Source organism: Coregonus lavaretus (assembly GCF_964263955.1).
Source record: "Coregonus lavaretus genome assembly, contig: HAP1_SCAFFOLD_4488, whole genome shotgun sequence".
NCBI lineage: Eukaryota > Metazoa > Chordata > Actinopteri > Salmoniformes > Salmonidae > Coregonus > Coregonus lavaretus.
In genome coordinates, this window is record NW_028162759.1 from 20,634 (window position 1) to 45,000 (window position 24,367).

The 24,367-nt window shown below is 43.6% G+C and overlaps 1 protein-coding gene across 1 annotated transcript in view; it reads right to left on the reverse strand.

Annotated features, from left to right (window-relative positions):
• The window catches only part of LOC311118921 (dedicator of cytokinesis protein 1-like), a gene marked incomplete at both ends in the record, with an annotated part of 35,769 nt that overhangs the window by 6,748 nt on the left and 4,654 nt on the right, over positions 1-24,367 (reverse strand). Inside the window, 4 exons of the mRNA XM_084193672.1 lie at positions 128-214; positions 2,934-3,018; positions 9,615-9,696; positions 10,510-10,651. Of these exons, the coding sequence (XP_084049798.1) occupies positions 128-214; positions 2,934-3,018; positions 9,615-9,696; positions 10,510-10,651 (396 nt within the window). The remainder of the gene's footprint in view (positions 1-127; positions 215-2,933; positions 3,019-9,614; positions 9,697-10,509; positions 10,652-24,367) is intronic.

Below are 24,367 nucleotides of genomic sequence, written 5' to 3' on the forward strand. Positions count from 1 at the left end.
CTCACACACACACAGACACACACAGACACACACACACACACACACACACACACACACACAGACACAGACACACACAGACACACACACACACACACACACACACACACACACACACACACACACTCACCGTGGAGACAGACTTGACTTCAAACCATCGCAGGATGCCAGGCAGTTTGTAGGCCGTGGTGTAAGTGGTCCGCTCAATCCACATGTTCTGGAAAAAGAAATAAAACGGTATAAAAGAGAAGAAGTTGTAAATACTTTTTTGTCTTCATGGAGACAAATTACAGGTGCTTTCAGTATGACAGACAGAGCACTGAGGAGACAGACAGAGCACCGAGGAGACAGACAGAGCACTGAGGAGACAGACAGAGCACTGAGGAGACAGCAAATTGTTGTTCTTTCCTGCAACGGTTTTATAGATCAACATTTCCTGTTGACGTCATATGTACCAGAGAGGGAATGGAATGGTTGTTGAGTTAAATTCCAACTAGGCTGTTGGTGGTGAGGAGGCTGAAGGAAGACTATAGTAGGTGAGTGTGCGTGTGTGTGTGTGTGTGTGTGTGTGTGTGTGTGTGTGTGTGTGTGTGTGTGTGTGTGTGTGTGTGTGTGTGTGTGTGTGTGTGTGTGCGTGTGTGTGTGTGTCTGTCTGTGTGTAATAAAGGGACTCTCCAGTACATCACACATCACTATTAGAAATAATGGAGCCAGTGCTTACAGGATGACAGGGCTCTTAGAAGAGAAGACTTAGAAAAAACATTTGTTGTTCTTTCCTGCACCTTTTTTTACAGAAAATGTTGTTGTTGGGTATTAAAAGGCCATCAGAGAGAACCCGGCTGGTGTAGTGATGGAGGAAGGGGGACTAAAAGATGTCTTGGTATTAGTTAGCAGCTCCCCTGTTCTCCCAACATGCTGTGTGTGTATGGATGCTGCTGGTGTAGTGATGGAGGAAGGGGGACTAGAAGATGTCTTGGTATTAGTTAGCAGCTCCCCTGTTCTCCCAACATGCTGTGTGTGTGTGTATGGATGCTGCTGGTGTAGTGATGGAGGAAGGAGGACTAGAAGATGTCTTGGTATTAGTTAGCAGCTCCCCTGTTCTCCCAACATGCTGTGTGTGTGTATGGATGCTGCTGGTGTAGTGATGGAGGAAGGAGGACTAGAAGATGTCTTGGTATTAGTTAGCAGCTCCCCTGTTCTCCCAACATGCTGTGTGTGTGTATGGATGCTGCTGGTGTAGTGATGGAGGAAGGAGGACTAGAAGATGTCTTGGTATTAGTTAGCAGCTCCCCTGTTCTCCCAACATGCTGTGTGTGTGTGTATGGATGCTGCTGGTGTAGTGATGGAGGAAGGAGGACTAGAAGATGTCTTGGTATTAGTTAGCAGCTCCCCTGTTCTCCCAACATGCTGTGTGTGTGTGTATGGATGACAGCTAACGAGTGGGACTCTCCTCTAGTACATCATCTACCAGAAACAATGACTCACAATACCTGAGAAGAAAACCACAGGACGTTAAAGAAAAACGTATTTATTTCCCTCTGGCTGCTTTCAAATCACATCTTATATATTGTTTTGTTCTAGCAGTCGGTCAGATGAAGACCAGCATGCCCCTGTGGCATTCCCCTATTTAAGAAGATCCAAGTTTGTGTCCGATACTTAAGGATAAGAAAGTTGATGAGCCATTATGTGTTTTATAACAATGTTAATAATGCATCATGACTCACTATAACTGCAAGATGGACTCCTAACTAGGTTAAGAACGTTTGAAGGTGGTGCAATTCAATATCAGGAAGTTGTTCGTAATGTTTTGTCCACTCGGTGTATGTAGCCTGCATATTAACGTACTGTGTGCTAGATGGTTTCCTATGTCATTTCAGAAAAGCCCTGGTTGGTTTAAAAACGTGTACTTAATGCGGGCAAGGCTATGTTGTTCTCTAATTCCCACAAAACAAAATCAGATGGACTACATATTTATTCATTGGACGGCTCTCCCATCGATCGGGTTCCCGCCTATAAATATCTGGGCATTTGGATTGACAAAGATTTAACGTTTTATAAAACATGGATGAGCTAGTTAAAAAGCTTTTAAAGTGGGCTTATTTTTTTTTTAATTGATTTTGTTTCTCCCTAAACAGCAGGAAGCAGATTGTACAGTCAACTTTCCTGCCAGTTCTTGATTGTGGTGACTCCATTAACCAGAATGCAGCAGCCACTACTCTTAAACCATTGGATGCCGTCTACCAGAGCACCCTTCTCTTTATCACAGGTGACAGGTGTAATACTCACCACTGCATCCTGTATCAAAAGGTTGTCTGGTCCTCATTAAAAGTCCCGTAGATCACCTCACTATTCCCTTTCTGTTTACAGAGCTCTACTACACAAGCTTCCGACTTACCTCACTTCGCTGTTGAAGTGTAAAAACATGCGACACCAAACCCGTTCACAAAGTTGGTTAACTGTTGAGGTTCCTCGGGTCTCCACTGAACTAGGTGATTCTGCTTTTAGTTTTAAAGCACCTTAGTGCTGGAACCAACTACAAAACGCATTACAACTGGATGTTCTGGTGCCGCTCGGGGTTAATTTAAAATGTTGATCGGGGACCTTCTTATTGAGGAATGTAACTGTTTTTCTGGAATATTCTTGTTGTGCAGTTTTTAACTTTTTTGATATTGTATTTGATTTTGTCTTATGAAATTGTACATGCAGGTCTCCCTTGTGAAATAGACCCTTGGTCTCAATGGTGACTCCCTGATTAAATAAAGATACAATTAACAAAAATATGAAGTATCGCTGCTTTACCAAACACATGAAAGCAATTACAGTACTGACATTCTCTCTCCATCTTTCAATAGTCACAACAATTATATCATTAACATTACAACCCTCAATGAGGGAAATGTACAAAAGAAAGTTTAGAGAATAAATATGATATATACCGAGAACTCATTGTCTGGGTCCTTCTCACCCTTCCTCACCGGTCTGGAGTACTGAAACTGATACACCTCGTTTATCATGTAGAAGCTGGAGAGAGAGAGAGAGAGAGAGAGAGAGAGAGAGAGAGAGAGAGAGAGACAGAGAGAGAGAGAGAGAGAGGGAGAGAGCGAGCGAGTGTAAAGGGAGAGGGAGAGAGAGAGAGACAGAGAGAGAGAGAGAGAGAGAGAGAGAGAGAGAGAGAGAGAGACAGAGAGAGAGAGAGAGAGAGAGAGAGAGAGAGAGAGAGAGAGACAGAGAGAGAGAGAGAGAGAGAGAGGGAGAGAGCGAGTGTAAAGGGAGAGGGAGAGAGAGAGAGAGAGAGAGAGAGAGAGAGAGAGAGAGAGAGAGAGAGAGAGAGAGAGGAAGAGGGAGAGTAAAGGGAGAGAGAAAGAGAAACGAGTAGAGAATTAAATTAAAAGTGTTATGGCCCATCTGCAGGTTGATTCAATGGTTGATTATGTTTCTGTTTCAGGTGAAAAACAGGTCAGTGAGTCAGTAGCATGAACATCCTTCACTTAGACTGTCTGTCTGGCTGGCCAGAGCTGTAATGAACTAAATGAAATCATATACACAGATATATACACAGAAACATTTAATTCCCAGAGGCCCCTGAGCTCTTAGATGGGGAATTTAATGAAGCTGCAAACAGACAGACAGACAGACAGACAGACCACTGGACTGGCAGGGTTGAACCCTCCTCCCCAGGTTAATAGACATCTCTCACTGGGATACCTGTTGTGTTGTGTTATGGGGCTATCTGAGGGCCCAGCCGGCTGACATGAGGATGAAGAACACACCTCACTAAGAAAAAAGTATCTTTGAATAGTACTGAGTAACACTGGTTGACAACATAAAGCGCATTTCCTTTTTCTGTTCCCTGAAAACCATATGGCTTCACTGAGTAGACTTAGACTGACATTAATATCAAATGAATCAGCGGCGTTTTCAAAAACAGCCATTTTCTCTGTGTGTGCAGATTTCCATCTACTGAGCCGTTTGAACATTTGTGATATTCTGGTGCTCTATGAAACATACGGTCTGTTTGGGCTGCTGGCAAAGCAACAGAGCGCAGAGACCGCGTGTGCGTGTGTGTGTGTGCGTGCGTGTGTGTGCGTGTGTGTGTGTGTGTGTGTGTGTGTGTGTGTGTGTGCGCGTGCGTGTGTGTGCGCGCGTGTGTGTGCGTGTGTGTGTGTGCGTGCGTGCATTTGTGCATGTTTTTGTGTCATTCGTTCCACATCTTTATCCACAAGGACAGAAAGGCTGAACGTAACAGACCTTGCTAGGCTGCTTTGCTCTGACTCTGTTCAGCCTTTTCTGTCACACCCATAACTGGATTCCTCCACGCTCACTCACATATCACTAATTGCAGAGTTATATTTAATTATTTTTCTTTCTAATGAAAGCGTTAAGAACTTTATGGCCAAATTAACAGGAGAACATTGGTCTGGTCGCCGTGGGTGAGAAGTTGGATCCGGTCAGAGCGTCCCAAATGGCACCCTATTCCCTACAAAGTGCACTACTTTAGACCAGGGCCCATAGGTGCACTATATAGGAAATAGGGAGCCATTTAGGACGCAAGCCCATAGTTTGTGATCTAATAAACAGATGAATACAGAAGGTGTAGAGGAACACTGCCATCTCAATTAAGTCATTTAAAATGCATTATCCACTGGGCTGAATATGATGCCCTGGCCTGGACGAGCTGAGCTCTGCTATTAGCTGTTGGAGTTAGTGGCAGTTTGGACAGTGACGAGAAGCTTAACTATGTTAGTATGCACCACTGATCAGAGAGAGAGAGAGAGAGAGAGAGGGAGAGAGAGAGAGAAGGAGAGAGTGATGAGAGAGAGAGACAGAGAGAGACAGAGAGAGACAGAGAGAGACAGAGAGAGAGAGAGAGAGAGAGAGAGAGAGAGAGAGAGAGAGAGAGAGAGAGAGAGAGAGAGAATTAAGTCTGGTCAGCCCCAGGCATCACTAATCCATCTATTCACAGAGCTCCATTTCCAAATCAAAGACAACAATCAAACAAACCCATGGGCTGCTTAGGGGTCAATATAGACCAATACCCCACAAGGCCAACATTCAAACAGACCCGTGTGACAAGATCACCTTTCCGCTTGGCCATATTTACCAAAAGGTACATTTCAACCCCTTTGGAAAAATAACAAAGTTCTTCGGTCAATAAATACCCAGGTTTAATTTAACACAGGGTTGGTGTTGGAATTGGATAGTGTCTTCTGACATATCGGGGCTGTGTTGACACAGCTGAGGCTGGTTGGCTGGCTGGCTGGCTGGCTGACTGGCTGGTTGGAGCGGCGAGGCAGCTAGCCTGCTGTTTGTTGAGGCCTACTCACAGCTACGTGTTTGATCCCAGCTCTCAGCAGAACCAGCTCTGTCTGTGCCAAGCCTCAAATGATGTTCCAGGTGCAAACTGTGTCTGTCTCTCTCTGTGTGTGTGTGTGTGTGTGTGTGTGTGTGTGTGTGTGTGTGTGTGTGTGTGTGTGTGTGTGTGTGTGTGTGTGTGTGTCCAGGTGCACAGTGGCATGACTGACTCCTCCAGCTGTAACAGTTCTGATGAAGGGAGAGGGAGCTGGGAGAGTGATAGAGTTAATAACAGGGAAACACATGAAGGTCAACCGCTGTTTGTTCTACCAACACATTTCCATTTAGATTTGTTCACCTTCCAGTCCCAGTGCTCTCCTCTGGAGTCTATCCTACTGCTACAATGTTCTGTACCAGTGTCCTCCTCTATCCTACTGCTACAATGTTCTGTACCAGTGTCCTCCTCTATCCTACTGCTACAATGTTCTGTACCAGTGTCCTCCTCTATCCTACTGCTACAATGTTCTGTACCAGTGTCCTCCTCTATCCTACTGCTACAATGTTCTGTACCACAGTGTCCTCCTCTATCCTACTGCTACAATGTTCTGTACCAGTGTCCTCCTCTATCCTACTGCTACAATGTTCTGTACCAGTGTCCTCCTCTATCCTACTGCTACAATGTTCTGTACCAGCGTCCTCCTCTATCCTACTGCTACAATGTTCTGTACCAGTGTCCTCCTCTATTCTACTGCTACAATGTTCTGTACCAGTGTCCTCCTCTATCCTACTGCTACAATGTTCTGTACCAGTGTCCTCCTCTATTCTACTGCTACAATGTTCTGTACCAGTGTCCTCCTCTATCCTACTGCTACAATGTTCTGTACCACAGTGTCCTCCTCTATCCTACTGCTACAATGTTCTGTACCAGTGTCCTCCTATATCCTACTGCTACAATGTTCTGTACCACAGTGTCCTCCTCTATCATACTGCTACAATGTTCTGTACCAGTGTCCTCCTCTATCCTACTGCTACAATGTTCTGTACCAGTGTCCTCCTCTATCCTACTGCTACAATGTTCTGTACCAGTGTCCTCCTCTATCCTACTGCTACAATGTTCTGTACCAGTGTCCTCCTCTATCCTACTGCTACAATGTTCTGTACCACAGTGTCCTCCTCTATCCTACTGCTACAATGTTCTGTACCAGTGTCCTCCTCTATCCTACTGCTACAATGTTCTGTACCAGTGTCCTCCTCTATCCTACTGCTACAATGTTCTGTACCAGCGTCCTCCTCTATCCTACTGCTACAATGTTCTGTACCAGTGTCCTCCTCTATTCTACTGCTACAATGTTCTGTACCAGTGTCCTCCTCTATCCTACTGCTACAATGTTCTGTACCAGTGTCCTCCTCTATTCTACTGCTACAATGTTCTGTACCAGTGTCCTCCTCTATCCTACTGCTACAATGTTCTGTACCACAGTGTCCTCCTCTATCCTACTGCTACAATGTTCTGTACCAGTGTCCTCCTATATCCTACTGCTACAATGTTCTGTACCACAGTGTCCTCCTCTATCATACTGCTACAATGTTCTGTACCAGTGTCCTCCTCTATCCTACTGCTACAATGTTCTGTACCAGTGTCCTCCTCTATCCTACTGCTACAATGTTCTGTACCAGTGTCCTCCTCTATCCTACTGCTACAATGTTCTGTACCAGTGTCCTCCTCTATCCTACTGCTACAATGTTCTGTACCAGTGTCCTCCTCTATCCTACTGCTACAATGTTCTGTACCACAGTGTCCTCCTCTATCCTACTGCTACAATGTTCTGTACCAGTGTCCTCCTCTATCCTACTGCTACAATGTTCTGTACCAATGTCCTCCTCTATCCTACTGCTACAATGTTCTGTACCAGTGTCCTCCTCTATCCTACTGCTACAATGTTCTGTACCAGTGTCCTCCTCTATCCTACTGCTACAATGTTCTGTACCAGTGTCCTCCTCTATCCTACTGCTACAATGTTCTGTACCAGTGTCCTCCTCTATCCTACTGCTACAATGTTCTGTACCAGTGTCCTCCTCTATCCTACTGCTACAATGTTCTGTACCAGTGTCCTCCTCTATCCTACTGCTACAATGTTCTGTACCAGTGTCCTCCTCTATCCTACTGCTACAATGTTCTGTACCACAGTGTCCTCCTCTATCCTACTGCTAAAATGTTCTGTACCAGTGTCCTCCTCTATCCTACTGCTACAATGTTCTGTACCAGTGTCCACCTCTATGCTACTGCTACAATGTTCTGTACCAGTGTCCTCCTCTATCCTACTGCTACAATGTTCTGTACCAGTGTCCTCCTCTATCCTACTGCTACAATGTTCTGTACCACAGTGTCCTCCTCTATCCTACTGCTACAATGTTCTGTACCAGTGTCCTCCTCTATCCTACTGCTACAATGTTCTGTACCACAGTGTCCTCCTATATCCTACTGCTACAATGTTCTGTACCACAGTGTCCTCCTCTATCCTACTGCTACAATGTTCTGTACCAGTGTCCTCCTCTATCCTACTGCTACAATGTTCTGTACCACAGTGTCCTCCTCTATCCTACTGCTACAATGTTATGTACCAGTGTCCTCCTCTATCCTACTGCTACAATGTTCTGTACCAGTGTCCTCCTCTATCCTACTGCTACAATGTTCTGTACCACAGTGTCCTCCTCTATCCTACTGCTACAATGTTCTGTACCAGTGTCCTCCTCTATCCTACTGCTACAATGTTCGGTACCAGTGTCCTCCTCTATCCTACTGCTACAATGTTCTGTACCACAGTGTCCTCCTCTATCCTACTGCTACAATGTTCTGTACCAGTGTCCTCCTCTATCCTACTGCTACAATGTTCTGTACCACAGTGTCCTCCTCTATCCTACTGCTACAATGTTCTGTACCACAGTGTCCTCCTCTATCCTACTGCTACAATGTTCTGTACCAATGTCCTCCTCTATCCTACTGCTACAATGTTCTGTACCAGTGTCCTCCTCTATCCTACTGCTACAATGTTCTGTACCAGTGTCCTCCTCTATCCTACTGCTACAATGTTCTGTACCACAGTGTCCTCCTCTATCCTACTGCTACAATGTTCTGTACCAGTGTCCTCCTCTATCCTACTGCTACAATGTTCTGTACCAATGTCCTCCTCTATCCTACTGCTACAATGTTCTGTACCAGTGTCCTCCTCTATCCTACTGCTACAATGTTCTGTACCAGTGTCCTCCTCTATCCTACTGCTACAATGTTCTGTACCAGTGTCCTCCTCTATCCTACTGCTACAATGTTCTGTACCAGTGTCCTCCTCTATCCTACTGCTACAATGTTCTGTACCAGTGTCCTCCTCTATCCTACTGCTACAATGTTCTGTACCAGTGTCCTCCTCTATCCTACTGCTACAATGTTCTGTACCAGTGTCCTCCTCTATCCTACTGCTACAATGTTCTGTACCACAGTGTCCTCCTCTATCCTACTGCTACAATGTTCTGTACCAGTGTCCTCCTCTATCCTACTGCTAAAATGTTCTGTACCAGTGTCCTCCTCTATCCTACTGCTACAATGTTCTGTACCACAGTGTCCTCCTCTATCCTACTGCTACAATGTTATGTACCAGTGTCCTCCTCTATCCTACTGCTACAATGTTCTGTACCAGTGTCCTCCTCTATCCTACTGCTACAATGTTCTGTACCACAGTGTCCTCCTCTATCCTACTGCTACAATGTTCTGTACCAGTGTCCTCCTCTATCCTACTGCTACAATGTTCGGTACCAGTGTCCTCCTCTATCCTACTGCTACAATGTTCTGTACCACAGTGTCCTCCTCTATCCTACTGCTACAATGTTCTGTACCAGTGTCCTCCTCTATCCTACTGCTACAATGTTCTGTACCACAGTGTCCTCCTCTATCCTACTGCTACAATGTTCTGTACCACAGTGTCCTCCTCTATCCTACTGCTACAATGTTCTGTACCAATGTCCTCCTCTATCCTACTGCTACAATGTTCTGTACCAGTGTCCTCCTCTATCCTACTGCTACAATGTTCTGTACCAGTGTCCTCCTCTATCCTACTGCTACAATGTTCTGTACCAGTGTCCTCCTCTATCCTACTGCTACAATGTTTTTACCACAGTATAAACATGCCATTTTCATCAAGTAGTAATATGCATTATTATGTAAACCAGATGGGACTGTAGTCCTTATGTAACCGACCCATAAATGATGTACACACACTCTGTATAAAAAGGGAAGAAGTCAGAAAAAAGAAGGAAGCCTGACAGATCCATACCTGACGATCTGCTCAGAGACTGGTTTGTTCTGGAACTTTGGAGGAAGTTCCAGAACAGGCTTCACGGTGAAACACTGGACGCCTTCATCACAGCCGTTAAGGGAAACATTCAAGTATTGAATAAATGATCAAAAGCTGGTCAAAATAATTTCAACTAAACAGAACAAAAGCTGTAAACTAAAGTAGGCTACGCTCAACCATTAAAAAAAACTAAACTCCTGATTAGACCCTCCCCGTCTGCTGAACGTCCTGATTAGACCCTCCCCGTCTGCTGAACGTGCTGATTAGACCCTCCCCGTCTGCTGAACGTCCTGATTAGACCCTCCCCGTCTGCTGAACGTGCTGATTAGACCCTCCCCGTCTGCTGAACGTCCTGATTAGACCCTCCCCGTCTGCTGAACGTCCTGATTAGACCCTCCCCATCTGCTGAACGTGTGGAGTTTACGTGTGTAAATGGCGGTGGTGAAGGACTTCGTGGTGACTGCTGATGTATGTAAAAAGGACATTATATATCCAATCGATTAACTGATTGATTGATTGCCTGACTGGCTGACTGTAATCTCTGTGATAAGGATGCACTGTCAAGGAGAGTTCCTGATGACTGTCTGACTCAATCAATAAAAATGTATTTTATAAAAGGCCATTTTACATCAGCAGTGCTTTACAGATACCCAGCCTGAAACCCCAAAGAGACAGCAATGCAGAGGCAGAAGCATAGCGGCTAGGAACAACTCCCTAGAAGGCAGAAACCTTGGAAGAAACCTAGAGAAGGAACCAGGCTCTGAGGGGTGGCCAGTCCTCTTCTGGCTGTACTGGGTAGACCAGAGGAACCAGGCTCAGAGGGGTGGCCAGTCCTCTTCTGGCTGTCTGACTGAAACCTCTGTGTTAAGGATACACTGTGAGGGAGAGTTCTTGATGTCATCGCCGGGTGGTGTGGTAGTCTTCATCTTGTCAGCGTTGGGGAACTGGGTGAGCAGTCTGGCCTCAAAGTCCTCTCTCCTCTCGTACTCCTTCCCCCTGTAGATGAACATCTTGTTCTGAGAGGAGAAAACAAGAGAACAACGGTGTTACACCACTTCTGACCCCAGAGCAAGCTTTGTGGCACAGTCGATGCCACGCTGGGCTTCGGGGCCAAAAAGGTTGAGGGTTCACCACCGCGGCAGATCACTTTCCCTGGCTGTTTCAGTACACTGGACTAGTGATAAACACACTCAACACACTCAACTGAACCAACAGAGTGGCATAACACTGCAGACACAGTATCGTATGGGGTAGAATCGGGAAGGATCTTGTACTGTAAAGCACTTTATTGTATGTAGAGCACGTATTGTCTGATGCAATGGCAAAGAATAAGGTTAGTCCTTGGTCTGATCAAAACACACACAGTCAATAGTGGCATCACACTGCAACAGACAGTACAGAGCACATTGGACCATTCAGTGGCTGTCCCTGAGCACACGGAAAATAAGCTGTACACTATATATACACAAAAGTATGTGGACACCCCTTCAAATTAGTGGATTTGGCTATTTCAGCCACACAGTGGATTTGGCTATTTCAGCCACACCCGTTGCTGACAGGTGTATAAAATTGAGCACACCGCCATGCAATCTGCATAGACAAACATTGGAAGTAGAATGGCCTTACTGAAGAGCTCAGTGACTTTCAACGTGCACCGTCATAAGATGCCACCTTTCCAACAAGTCAGTTCATCACATTTCTGCCCTGCTAGAGCTGCCCCGGTCAACTGTAAGTGCTGTTATTGTGAAGTGAAAACGTCTAGGAGCAACAACGGCTCAGCCGTGAAGTGGTAGGCCACACAAGCTCACAGAACGGGACCGCCGAGTGCTGAAGCGTGCAGCGCGTAAACATCGTCTGTCCTTGGTTGAAACACTCACAACCGAGTTCCAAACTGCCTCTGGAAGCAACGTCAGCACAAGCACTGTTCGTTGGGAGCTTCATGGCCTGCACAGAGCCCTGACCTCAACCCCATCGAACACCTTTGGGATGAATTGGAACGCCGACTGCGAGCCAGGTCTAATTGCCCAACATCAGTGCCCGACCTCACTAATGCTCTTGTGGCTGAATGGAAGCAAGTCCCCGCAGTAATATTCCAACCTCTCGTGGAAAGCCTTCCCAGAAGAGTGGAGGCTGTTATAGCAGCAAAGGGGGGGGACCAACTCCATATTAATGCCCATGATTTTGGAATGAGATGTTCGACTAGCAGGTGTCCACATACTTTTGGTCATGTCGTGGACTTTATTGTCCATAAACTTACAGGGGACCGAACCGTGTCCTTATGCTCACAACCCAACCGATACACACTCAACACTCAACAGACGTACTGAACAGACCCAACAGAATAGACATACTGAACAGACCCAACAGAACAGACGTACTGAACAGACCCAACAGAACAGACGTACTGAACAGACCCAAGAGAACAGATGTACTGAACAGACCCAACAGAATAGACCCAACAGAATAGACGTACTGAACAGACCCAACAGAACAGACGTACTGAACAGACAAAACAGAACAGACGTACTGAACAGACCCAACAGAACAGACCCAACAGAATAGACGTACTGAACAGACCCAACAGAACAGACGTACTGAACAGACAAAACAGAACAGACGTACTGAACAGACGTACTGAACAGACCCAACAGAACAGACGTACTGAACAGACCCAACAGAACAGACGTACTGAACAGACCCAACAGAATAGACGTACTGAACAGACCCAACAGAACAGACGTACTGAACAGACCCAACAGAATTAGAGCACATATTGATCAAGCTGATTAAATGGTTGATGTCGTTGCTTACGGACTGTCGGTTAACGTGCAGTAGACAAGGATACAAGGAAACAATGAAGAAACTGTAATATTCAAACTGTAATATTCAAACCAAGACAAAAACAACCCAGTTTACCAACAGATTTGGTGAGGCATTGAGATGGAGATAGAACACATTATCATAATCCACCAAGGACCTGGAATGACTGTTTACATCAAACTCTGGCCTGCGTCCCAAATGGCACCCTGTTCCCTATATAACGCGCCTTATGGGCCCTGGTCAAAAGTAGTGCACTATATAGGAAATAGGGTGCATTTGTGACAGCAAGCTCTTGGCATCTCCTCATACGTGACCCTGTCTGTATCTGAGATCATAACAGACTCACATCTCTACATATTAACCTGTCTGTAGCTGAGATCATAACAGACTCACATCTCTCCATATTAACCTGTCTGTAGCTGAGATCATAACAGACTCACATCTCTACATATTAACCTGTCTGTAGCTGAGATCATAACAGACTCACATCTCTACATATTAACCTGTCTGTAGCTGAGATCATAACTGACTCACATCTCTCCATATTAACCTGTCTGTAGCTGAGATCATAACAGACTCACATCTCTACATATTAACCTGTCTGTAGCTGAGATCATAACAGACTCACATCTCTACATATTAACCTGTCTGTAGCTGAGATCATAACAGACTCACATCTCTACATATTAACCTGTCTGTAGCTGAGATCATAACAGACTCACATCTCTCCATATTAACCTGTCTGTAGCTGAGATCATAACAGACTCACATCTCTCCATATTAACCTGTCTGTAGCTGAGATCATAACAGACTCACATCTCTCCATATTAACCTGTCTGTAGCTGAGATCATAACAGACTCACATCTCTCCATATTAACCTGTCTGTAGCTGAGATCATAACAGACTCACATCTCTACATATTAACCTGTCTGTAGCTGAGATCATAACAGACTCACATCTCTACATATTAACCTGTCTGTAGCTGAGATCATAACAGACTCACATCTCTACATATTAACCTGTCTGTAGCTGAGATCATAACAGACTCACATCTCTTCATATTAACCTGTCTGTAGCTGAGATCATAACAGACTCACATCTCTCCATATTAACCTGTCTGTAGCTGAGATCATAACAGACTCACATCTCTACATATTAACCTGTCTGTAGCTGAGATCATAACAGACTCACATCTCTACATATGAACCTGTCTGTAGCTGAGATCATAACAGACTCACATCTCTACATATTAACCTGTCTGTAGCTGAGATCATAACATACTCACATCTCTACATATTAACCTGTCTGTAGCTGAGATCATAACAGACTCACATCTCTACATATGAACCTGTCTGTAGCTGAGATCATAACAGACTCACATCTCTACATATTAACCTGTCTGTAGCTGAGATCATAACTGACTCACATCTCTCCATATTAACCTGTCTGTAGCTGAGATCATAACAGACTCACACCTCTCCATATTAACCTGTCTGTAGCTGAGATCATAACAGACTCACATCTCTACATATTAACCTGTCTGTAGCTGAGATCATAACAGACTCACATCTCTACATATTAACCTGTCTGTAGCTGAGATCATAACAGACTCACATCTCTCCATATTAACCTGTCTGTAGCTGAGATCATAACAGACTCACACCTCTACATATTAACCTGTCTGTAGCTGAGATCATAACAGACTCACATCTCTCCATATGAACCTGTCTGTAGCTGAGATCATAACAGACTCACATCTCTACATATTAACCTGTCTGTAGCTGAGATCATAACAGACTCACATCTCTACATATTAACCTGTCTGTAGCTGAGATCATAACAGACTCACATCTCTACATATTAACCTGTCTGTAGCTGAGATCATAACAGACTCACATCTCTACATATGAACCTGTCTGTAGCTGAGATCATAACAGACTCACATCTCTACATATTAACCTGTCTGTAGCTGAGATCATAACAGACTCACATCTCTACATATTAACCTGTCTGTAGCTGAGATCATAACAGACTCACATCTCTACATATTAACCTGTCTGTAGCTGAGATCATAACAGACTCACATCTCTACATATTAACCTGTCTGTAGCTGAGATCATAACAGACTCACATCTCTACATATTAACCTGTCTGTAGCTGAGATCATAACAGACTCACATCTCTCCATATTAACCTGTCTGTAGCTGAGATCATAACAGACTCACATCTCTACATATTAACCTGTCTGTAGCTGAGATCATAACAGACTCACATCTCTACATATTAACCTGTCTGTAGCTGAGATCATAACAGACTCACATCTCTACATATTAACCTGTCTGTAGCTGAGATCATAACAGACTCACATCTCTACATATTAACCTGTCTGTAGCTGAGATCATAACAGACTCACATCTCTACATATGAACCTGTCTGTAGCTGAGATCATAACAGACTCACATCTCTACATATGAACCTGTCTGTAGCTGAGATCATAACAGACTAACGTTTTTTTCTATGATCGAATCAACATTATATCAGCCCCCTTTTTCAATGCAACAAACCAAAACAAATCTAACTTTGCAAGACTGAGTCTGTGATTTTGCTGTAGTTGTAGGCAGAGCACAACGGAGTAGAATCCTATTGGCGGGAGTAGCCCACAAGCGGTCTTTCAATCACCCGCGAGTGGATGAGCTTTTCAGATCAGAGCCGCGCGTCTGCACATTTGTTGATATTCTTTGCTAGTTGGCGAGTTATCAGCCCAGTTATAGATCAGTATAGGTCAGCAATGGGGAGTTACTGCTTCCTGCGAGAGCACAAAACGTGGTCTTTGAAAAGACTGTCAGGTAAAAAGCTTATGGCTTAATTAAAGGGACAGTGTTGTATTTTGAGACAGGCTTGAATATGCACATACTCCAATAGGCAGAGGGACAGCCTACATTGTCTAATTCTCTGTATGGTAATAATAATTAATTTTGTAAAGTGGTTTCTTACATCATACAACACAATACAAAGCAATTTACAGTCACCTATTTGGGCCATGGTGTTACAGACCAAGTAAAAAAAAATCATGAATTAATGTCAAGCCCTTCATAATATCAAAACGTTTTTAAAAGTATCATGCAATGTAGGCCTGCATTGAACACCACATATAGGCTACTGTAGGCTATATCATAGAAATCAAAAGCTATTTCCATGTGAAAATGTTATGAGATTTTCTCCATTGGTTTTGTTGGTAGGCCTACATTATGATCAGACAGCAACAATAGCCTGTTGACTACTGTCTAAAACTGTCAGGGTAAAGCCTCCAGCTTCCACTCACAAGACCAAAAATGTGCTCAGTGCCCCCAAAAATAAGAGGGAACATTGAACACAGGCCAACTCCACTGAACAAAAATATAAACGCAACATGTAAAGTGTTGGTCCCATGTTTCATGAGCTGAAATAAAATATCACAGAAATGTTCCATACGCACAAAAAGCTTACTTCTCTCAAAGTTTGTGCTGTAAATTTGTTTCCATCACTTTTAGTGAGCATTTCCCCTTTGCCAAGATAATCCATCCACCTGACATGTGTGGCATATCAAGAAGCTGATTAAACAGCATGATCATTACACAGGTGCACCTTATGCTGGGGACAATAAAAGCACTCTAAAATGTGCAGTTTTGTCACACAACACAATGCCACAGATGTCTCAAGTTTTGAGGGAGCGTGCAATTGGCATTGCAGAGCTGTTGCCAGAAAATTGAATGTTCATTTCTCTACCATAAGCCACCTCCAATGTCATTTTAGAGAATTTGGCAATACGTCCAACCGGCTTTACAACCGCAGACCACATGTATGACATTGTGTGGGTGAAAGGTTTGCTGATGTCAACGTTATGAACAGAGTGCCCCATGGTGGCGGTTGGGTTATGGTATGGGCAGGCATAAGCTACGGACAACGGACACAATTGCATTTTATCAATGGCAATTTGGATGCACAGAAATACCGTGACGAGATCCTGAGGCCCATTGTGAGGCCCATTTTTTGTAATGACTGGAAATACAGATGCATATCTGTATTCCCAGTCATGTGAAATCCATAGATTAGGCATAATGAATTTATTTCAATTGATCGATTTCCTCATATGAACTGTAACTCAGTAAAAAAATTAAAATATTTGCATGTTGCGCTTATATTTTTGATCGGTATAAATGCACATTCAAGCACGAGTGCACAGCCCCAATTTTGCAGTTAATTAAATGCATTGCTTCCCTGAAAGGTTTTCAAATCTGCTTTGAGTGATAAGGCAACAAACAGCTCATTGATTTCCGCACGTCATCTGTTCCGAGCACGGCAGAATAAAGAAACAGCTAAAACTGCTGGACAGAAATAGGCAGCAGGTCAATTCTCAGGCTGCAGTTACACAATACCACTTTCACACAACTTTGCTGTTACACGAAGCAAATCAAATCAAATGTTATTTGCCACATGCGCCGAATACAACAGGTGTAGACGTTACAGTGAAATGCTTACTTTACAAGCCCTTAACTCAAACTCAACTCAAACACTATTAAAATTGTATGCAACAGCCGATCAAATTGAAGCTGCTTCTGTCATATTGTTTGAGAATTCTAAAGCTCACCCCATCGTCATCTGCTGCAATACATTGCGATTTCACAAATTATTTTGTTTATCCGACCGTTTCGTTATTGAATAAAGATTGATTTAGACAAAATGCTGGCTGCAATCAAGAAGCAACTCAGTTGCAAGCAACTAGAATTGCGTGCAAGTTGTCTGTAAGTGGAGCCTTAGGGGGGAACAATCGCAAACATTTTTCTTCTTGCTAAAATCAGAGTGGAGTGTACAAACTAACCACGTTTCCATTCAGTTTTTATAAGAGTAAAGTCATACTGTATAAAAAAAAGTTTCTGTATAATTTTATAAATGCCGACAGATTATTTGTTTGTTCGACATGGTGGGATATTTTTGTGTTGGTAAAATGTATTATGTGAGAAATGGCGGTGGAAACGCCTTTATGTGTGGAATGTCATGTTGTATAATGACACAGCATCTGAATAGTTCCATACCTGACATTACCGGACATTCCTTTTGTTGTAGTCAGTGCCTTTTTTAATGTTGCACACTTCCTTCTCTATTCCCCCTCAACATCCCCTGCCCACCTGATGAGCTTGATGCTCCTTTCCAATATCTAGGGTTAATTCTGGTGACATGATGATTGATGCTTGACTGCCGTTTGACAAATCAACATATTCTCCATACTAATCTCATTATGTAGCCTATCCTACCCATATAACCTACTAAGGGTTGGCTGGAGCGCACCTGCCAAGACCAGAGCGGGCACATATGCTATTCAACGCAACAGTTTTTGTGACAAAAACTATCGGAAGAGTTGAAATTACAATAAAACACATCGCGATTTTATTCGGTACGTGAAAACGTACATTTTCGGCGTTCACTACGTCATCACGCAGTGATTTTTAAAACGCAACAAGTCAGTTTGGTGGAAACACACTGCTGGTGGTGCTGCCGAGTGGCGCAGCGGTCTAAGGCACTGCATCGCAGTGCTAGCTGTGCCACTAGAGATCCTGGTTCGAATCCAGGCTCTGTCGTAGCCGGCCGCGACCGGGAGACCCATGGGGCGGCGCAGAATTGGCCCAGCGTCGTCCAGGGTAGGGGAGGGAATGGCCGGCAGGGATGTAGCTCAGTTGATAGAGCATGGCGTTTGCAACGCCAGGGTTGTGGGTTCGATTCCCAAAGGGGGTATGACATTTTTTTATAATAATAATAATAATAATAATAATAATAATAATGTATGCACTAACTGTAAGTCGTTCTGGATAAGAGCGTCTGCTAAATGACTAAAATGTAAATGTAAATGGTGGGGAAAATGTGCATATTTTCTTTTCAAATATTCACATGAAAAAATCTGTCGCCAATTGAACGGAAACTAAAGTATAGCTGTAGAATCAGAAACACTGTGGTAAACCAGGATATTGCTGGTCTATTTAATGTGGGAACTCAGATGAGGCTTCTTTCACACACTGTACCGTTTAAACACAGCAACGTGTGTGTTCCTCTCAATGGCATGATACTCATTACTCAGCTCCCAGACTGCACCATTCTGACAGAGGAAGGAAATCACAGTCTATCACAGAGGAAGGAAATCACAGCCTATCACAGAGGAAGGAAATCACAGCCTATCACAGAGGAAGGAAATCACAGCCTATCACAGAGGAAGGAAATCACAGCCTATCACAGAGGAAGGAAATCACAGCCTATCACAGAGGAAGGAAATCACAGTCTATCACAGAGGAAGGAAATCACAGCCTATCACAGAGGAAGGAAATCACAGTCTATCACAGAGGAAGGAAATCACAGTCTATCACAGAGGAAGGAAATCACAGTCTATCACAGAGGAAGGAAATCACAGCCTATCACAGAGGAAGGAAGAAGCAAAAACTGAAAATGGATGTCATACTTTTGGCTAGTCAATAATTCATTACTATTTTTCTAAATGGAAACATAGTCAGCTAAGAAACAAGTGTCATGATGAAGTCAATGAAAAAAATAATACAAAATCAAACAGTACCTAGAATGACATTCATGGATTATTGAGCCATGCTGTTGGCAGAAGGGTTTATGGGGCCATAAATGGAATCCAAATATCTCCAAATGCATGGTGGGAATGGTAATACAAAGTCTGTTGTTAGCGACGGAGACCACGTTCAACACGATAAAACATACAGCAGAAGTATCAATCAACCATTTCAATCAACACTCAAATCAGATGATCTTAGCGATGATCCATCAAAGTCAATGACGACGATCCAAGTCCTTAAAAGCACAAAGATAAAAGCTACATCGGTGCTTCAACTGACAAGGGAGTCATCTCAGGTCACAGAGTGTGTAGAAACTAAAACACCATTAGAATGGAGAGGACAGAACGTACCTGAAAATGTATGAGATGAGGAAAATAGTTTGTTTATCCCAGTCAGTGAACTCAGAAGCTATTCGACGTCCTAAATGACACCCTATTCCCTTTGCAGTGCACTACTTTAGACTAGAGCCTTGTGGGCCTCGTTCAAAATCAGCGCACTCTATAGGGAACAGGGTGCCATTTGGGACACGACCCACTGAGAGAACTCAGAATGATAGAACGTGACGGCTCATATTTTAAAAGTGTTGGAACACAGTCTGATTAATATTTTAAGACAACTTTTGGAAAGCCTGAACGCTTCCGTTGAGCCGAGCCGCTGAGATAAACAGAACGCGGCAGCGTCACAGTTACCATGGGGAACACAAGCTAGAGAAAAGATGGAGGAATGAAGTTGACTGACCACTGCTCTATCGATCGCTGCATATATTCAGTCACACTGCCGTCCTGGACGTCCTTTCTGTTTAAGTGAGCGGCGTTGTACAAAAACCAGTCGTCAGTGATTGGTTAGTCTCTAACTCTAATCAGAGTATCAAAGCCAATTACTATTTCCGAAATGCCGCTTTTCCCACGTGTGAATGTGTTCAGTATTTTAATAAGAGAACATCCCAACGCCTTCCACATTAGATACGAATACATCACAATCAGCTGAATTAAGCAGCGATGTGTACAATTCATTCTTAAGGAAGGAAGAGAAGCAAAGTGCCTTCTTTATTGGATGTAGTGATTTCGTTAATATAATTGACTTATTACCAGAGGCGGGGAGAGAGATACTGACATACAAACTGAATGTATCTTCATTAACCAGGCCTCCGATGAAGACTTCCCTAATGACTCATGCAGAGAGACCAGGATTGATATAACATTATGTTTTCATTATTATCTACTATAACAACAATATAATATGAGGATTCTGAATGAAGCCCACACCTCTTCAGACTTGAGTGCATTCCAAATGGCACCCTTTTCCCCTATGTAGTGCACTACTTTTGATCAGGTCCCATAAGGCTCTGGTCATAAGTAGTGGACTATATATTGAATAGGGTTGCCATTTGGGATGCAAACATGCTAGTCCAATAGGCCAGTGAGAGGGATAAAGCCTATCTGGTGTAGCACGTCACTGCTGTACTGAGGGCCAGTAAGAGACCAGGGTCAAACACACTAACCCACTTTAGCTGTAATCAGCCAGCAATAATCATCTTGTTTAGTTCATGTTGTTGTGATGCTATTAAGGCAAGAACAATCTCTGCAGCGCTTCAACATTAATGTTCCGTGGTAAATTGTACCTTTTTTTTTTTAGGGAAAGAACATTGTCCCATTTAAAAACTGCACAGCACATAATCTGCCTGTGTCACAAATCACACCATATTTCCCTATATAGTGCATTACTTTTGAATAAGCCCCGTAGTGTTCTGGTCAAAAGTAGTGCACTATAAAGGGAACAGGTTTCCATTTGGGACACTGACTCTGTTCCAGTATCTGATCTGTAATGATAACTCCTGGGCTGATACTAATCAGCATCCGTTTTCATCTCACTGCTTTAGATATGACAAGTCATTTATTTCTTACCGCTCCCCTTCTCTAGCAGAAGTGAAGCATCCTTAGCTCCAAGAATGTAGTCTACAGTAGACAGGATGTAGAGAAGTCTATTAGGTAGTCTACAGCAGACAGGATGTAGAGAAGTCTATTAGGTAGTCTACAGCAGACAGGATGTAGAGAAGTCTATTAGGTAGTCTACAGCAGACAGGATGTAGAGAAGTCTATTAGGTAGTCTACAGTAGACAGGATGTAGAGAAGTCTATTAGGTAGTCTACAGTAGACAGGATGTAGAGAAGTCTATTAGGTTGTCTACAGCAGACAGGATGTAGAGAAGTCTATTAGGTAGTCTACAGTAGACAGGATGTAGAGAAGTCTATTAGGTAGTCTACAGTAGACAGGATGTAGAGAAGTCTATTAGGTAGTCTACAGTAGACAGGATGTAGAGAAGTCTATTAGGTTGTCTACAGCAGACAGGATGTAGAGAAGTCTATTAGGTAGTCTACAGCAGACAGGATGTAGAGAAGTCTATTAGGTAGTCTACAGCAGACAGGATGTAGAGAAGTCTATTAGGTAGTCTACAGTAGACAGGATGTAGAGAAGTCTATTAGGTAGTCTACAGTAGACAGGATATAGAGAAGTCTATTAGGTAGTCTACAGTAGACAGGATGTAGAGAAGTCTATTAGGTAGTCTACAGTAGACAGGATATAGAGAAGTCTATTAGGTAGTCTAGAGTAGACAGGATGTAGAGAAGTCTATTAGGTCGTCTACAGTAGCCAGGATGTAGAGAAGTCTATTAGGTAGTCTAGAGTAGACAGGATGTAGAGAAGTCTATTAGGTAGTCTACAGCAGACAGGATGTGGAGAAGTCTATTAGGTAGTCTACAGCAGACAGGATGTAGAGAAGTCTATTAGGTCGTCTACAGTAGCCAGGATGTAGAGAAGTCTATTAGGTAGTCTACAGTAGACAGGAAGTAGAGAAGTCTATTAGGTAGTCTACAGCAGACAGGATGTAGAGAAGTCTATTAGGTAGTCTACAGTAGACAGGATATAGAGAAGTCTATTAGGTAGTCTACAGTAGACAGGATGTAGAGAAGTCTATTAGGTAGTCTACAGCAGACAGGATGTAGAGAAGTCTATTAGGTAGTCTACAGTAGCCAGGAGCTGGTCATAGACAACCTACCCCAGACACACACCACTCTCTCTCTCTGTCCTCCTAACAGCTGGTAATAGAATCAAAGAGAGGACTCTCTATACATGAATCCCAGTCTAACAAGACCTTTTAAATATCCAGACAGATAAAGGCAGCACTAGGTTGTTCGTGCCCTGCTAGAAGGAGAGGGGTTAGACGGGAGCCTTGTGAACAGTGTCTTCCCAGCCCGAATGTAATGATCAGACGATGCCTCTTCCTTAAAGGAGATTATTTTTAGACGTTCTGGAAGAGAACGATGTCGTGACAGAACAGAAGGGAGCTCTAATCCATGAAATAAATGACAGCCTGAGAAACGGCGTGAACAAGGAACACGTTGAACAGGAGACGGTCTTCCACATTGACACAACTTTCCCTCCATTACACAATGAGCTCTGCAGAAAGGAGAAACCACCAGCCACCAGTGACCCAGACGGTGATAATTAGCCCCGACTCTATCCACGTGGAAATTGATATGGTAACTTGACCAGATATGAATGTGAGAATACTAGCACTTTCATTGACTGAGAACAATCATTTAAACTTTTACTCAACACATGTATCACCACACGGCACAAGACAGGGTATCACCACACGGCACAAGACAGGGTATCACCACACGGCACAAGACAGAGGGCAGATAACAACACATAAAAACACCTAAAGGTTCACGTCAGATAGTAACATGATGTCACAGAACAAGTAGCTAGTAACATGATGACCCTCTGACAGAACAAGTAGCTAGTAACATGATGACCCTCTGGCAGAACAAGTAGCTAGTAACATGATGTGAGAGGCTGACCCTCTGACAGAACAAGTAGCTAGTAACATGATGACCCTCTGACAGAACAAGTAGCTAGTAACATGATGTGAGAGGCTGACTCTCTGACAGAACAAGTAGCTAGTAACATGATGACCCTCTGACAGAACAAGTAGCTAGTACATCTACTAAATACCACCACATACTGAACTGTCTAATGTACAAACACAGTGGGCAGACATTAAATAATACTCTGTAAAGTATCTGGCTAATATAAAGTGGGGGGAGAGAGAGAGCGAAAGAGACAGAGCGAAAGAGTCATCCTCTGAGGGGGAAGGCTTGATGGGAATACCTTCATGTATTATCAGAAAGAGAGAGCGAGAGAGAGAGAGAGAAAGAGAGAGAGAGAGAGAGAGCAGGTAGCCCTCTGAGGGGGAAGGCTTGATGACCCTCATAACCCTAAACCTGAACTAATGAATAATGTGGAAATTGAGCAAGTTGAGGTGACTAAACTGCTTGGAGTAACTCTGGACTGTCATGGTCAAAACATGTTGATACAACAGTAGCTAAAATGGGGAGAAGTCTGTCCATAATAAAGCGCTGCTCTGCCTTCTTAACAGCACTATCAATAAGGCAGGTCCTACAGGCCCTAGTTTTGTCGCACCTGGACTACTGTTCAGTCGTGTGGTCAGGTGCCACAAAGAGGGACTTAGGAAAATTGCGGTTGGCTCCGAACAGGGCAGCACGGCTGGCCCTTGGATGTACACAGAGAGATAACATTAATAATATGCATGTCAATCTCTCATGGCTCAAAGTGGAAGAGAGATTGACTTCCTCACTACTTGTATTTATGAGAGGTATTGACATGTTGAATGCACCGAGCTGTCTGTTTGAACTACTGGCACACAGCTCGGAAACCCATGCATACTCCACAAGACATGCCACCAGAGGTCTCTTCATAGTCCCCAAGTACGGAACACTCTATGGGAGGCGCACAGTACTACATAGAGCCATGACTACATGGAACTCTATTCCACATCAGGTAACTGATGCAAGCAGTAAAATTAGATTTAAAAAACAGGTCAAAATAAACCTTGTGAAACAGTGGGGACTGTGAAGAGACACACACACCGGTACACACACACAGGCGCTATCACACACACTCTACACACATGTACATTGTAATGTTGTTGTATGGTGGTATCATACATTTTGTATTGTGGATATGTAGTGGTGTAATAATGTCATATGATGTACTGTTTTATCTTTTGTTTTATGTGTGATGTAAGTGCCTTAGTGTGTTTGGACCCCAGGAAGAGTAGCTGCTGCCTTGGCAGGAACTAATGGGGATCCATAATAAACCCCAGGAAGAGTAGCTGCTGCCTTGACAGGAACTAATGGGGATCCATAATAAACCCCAGGAAGAGTAGCTGCTGCCTTGGCAGGAACTAATGGGGATCCATAATAAACCCCAGGAAGAGTAGCT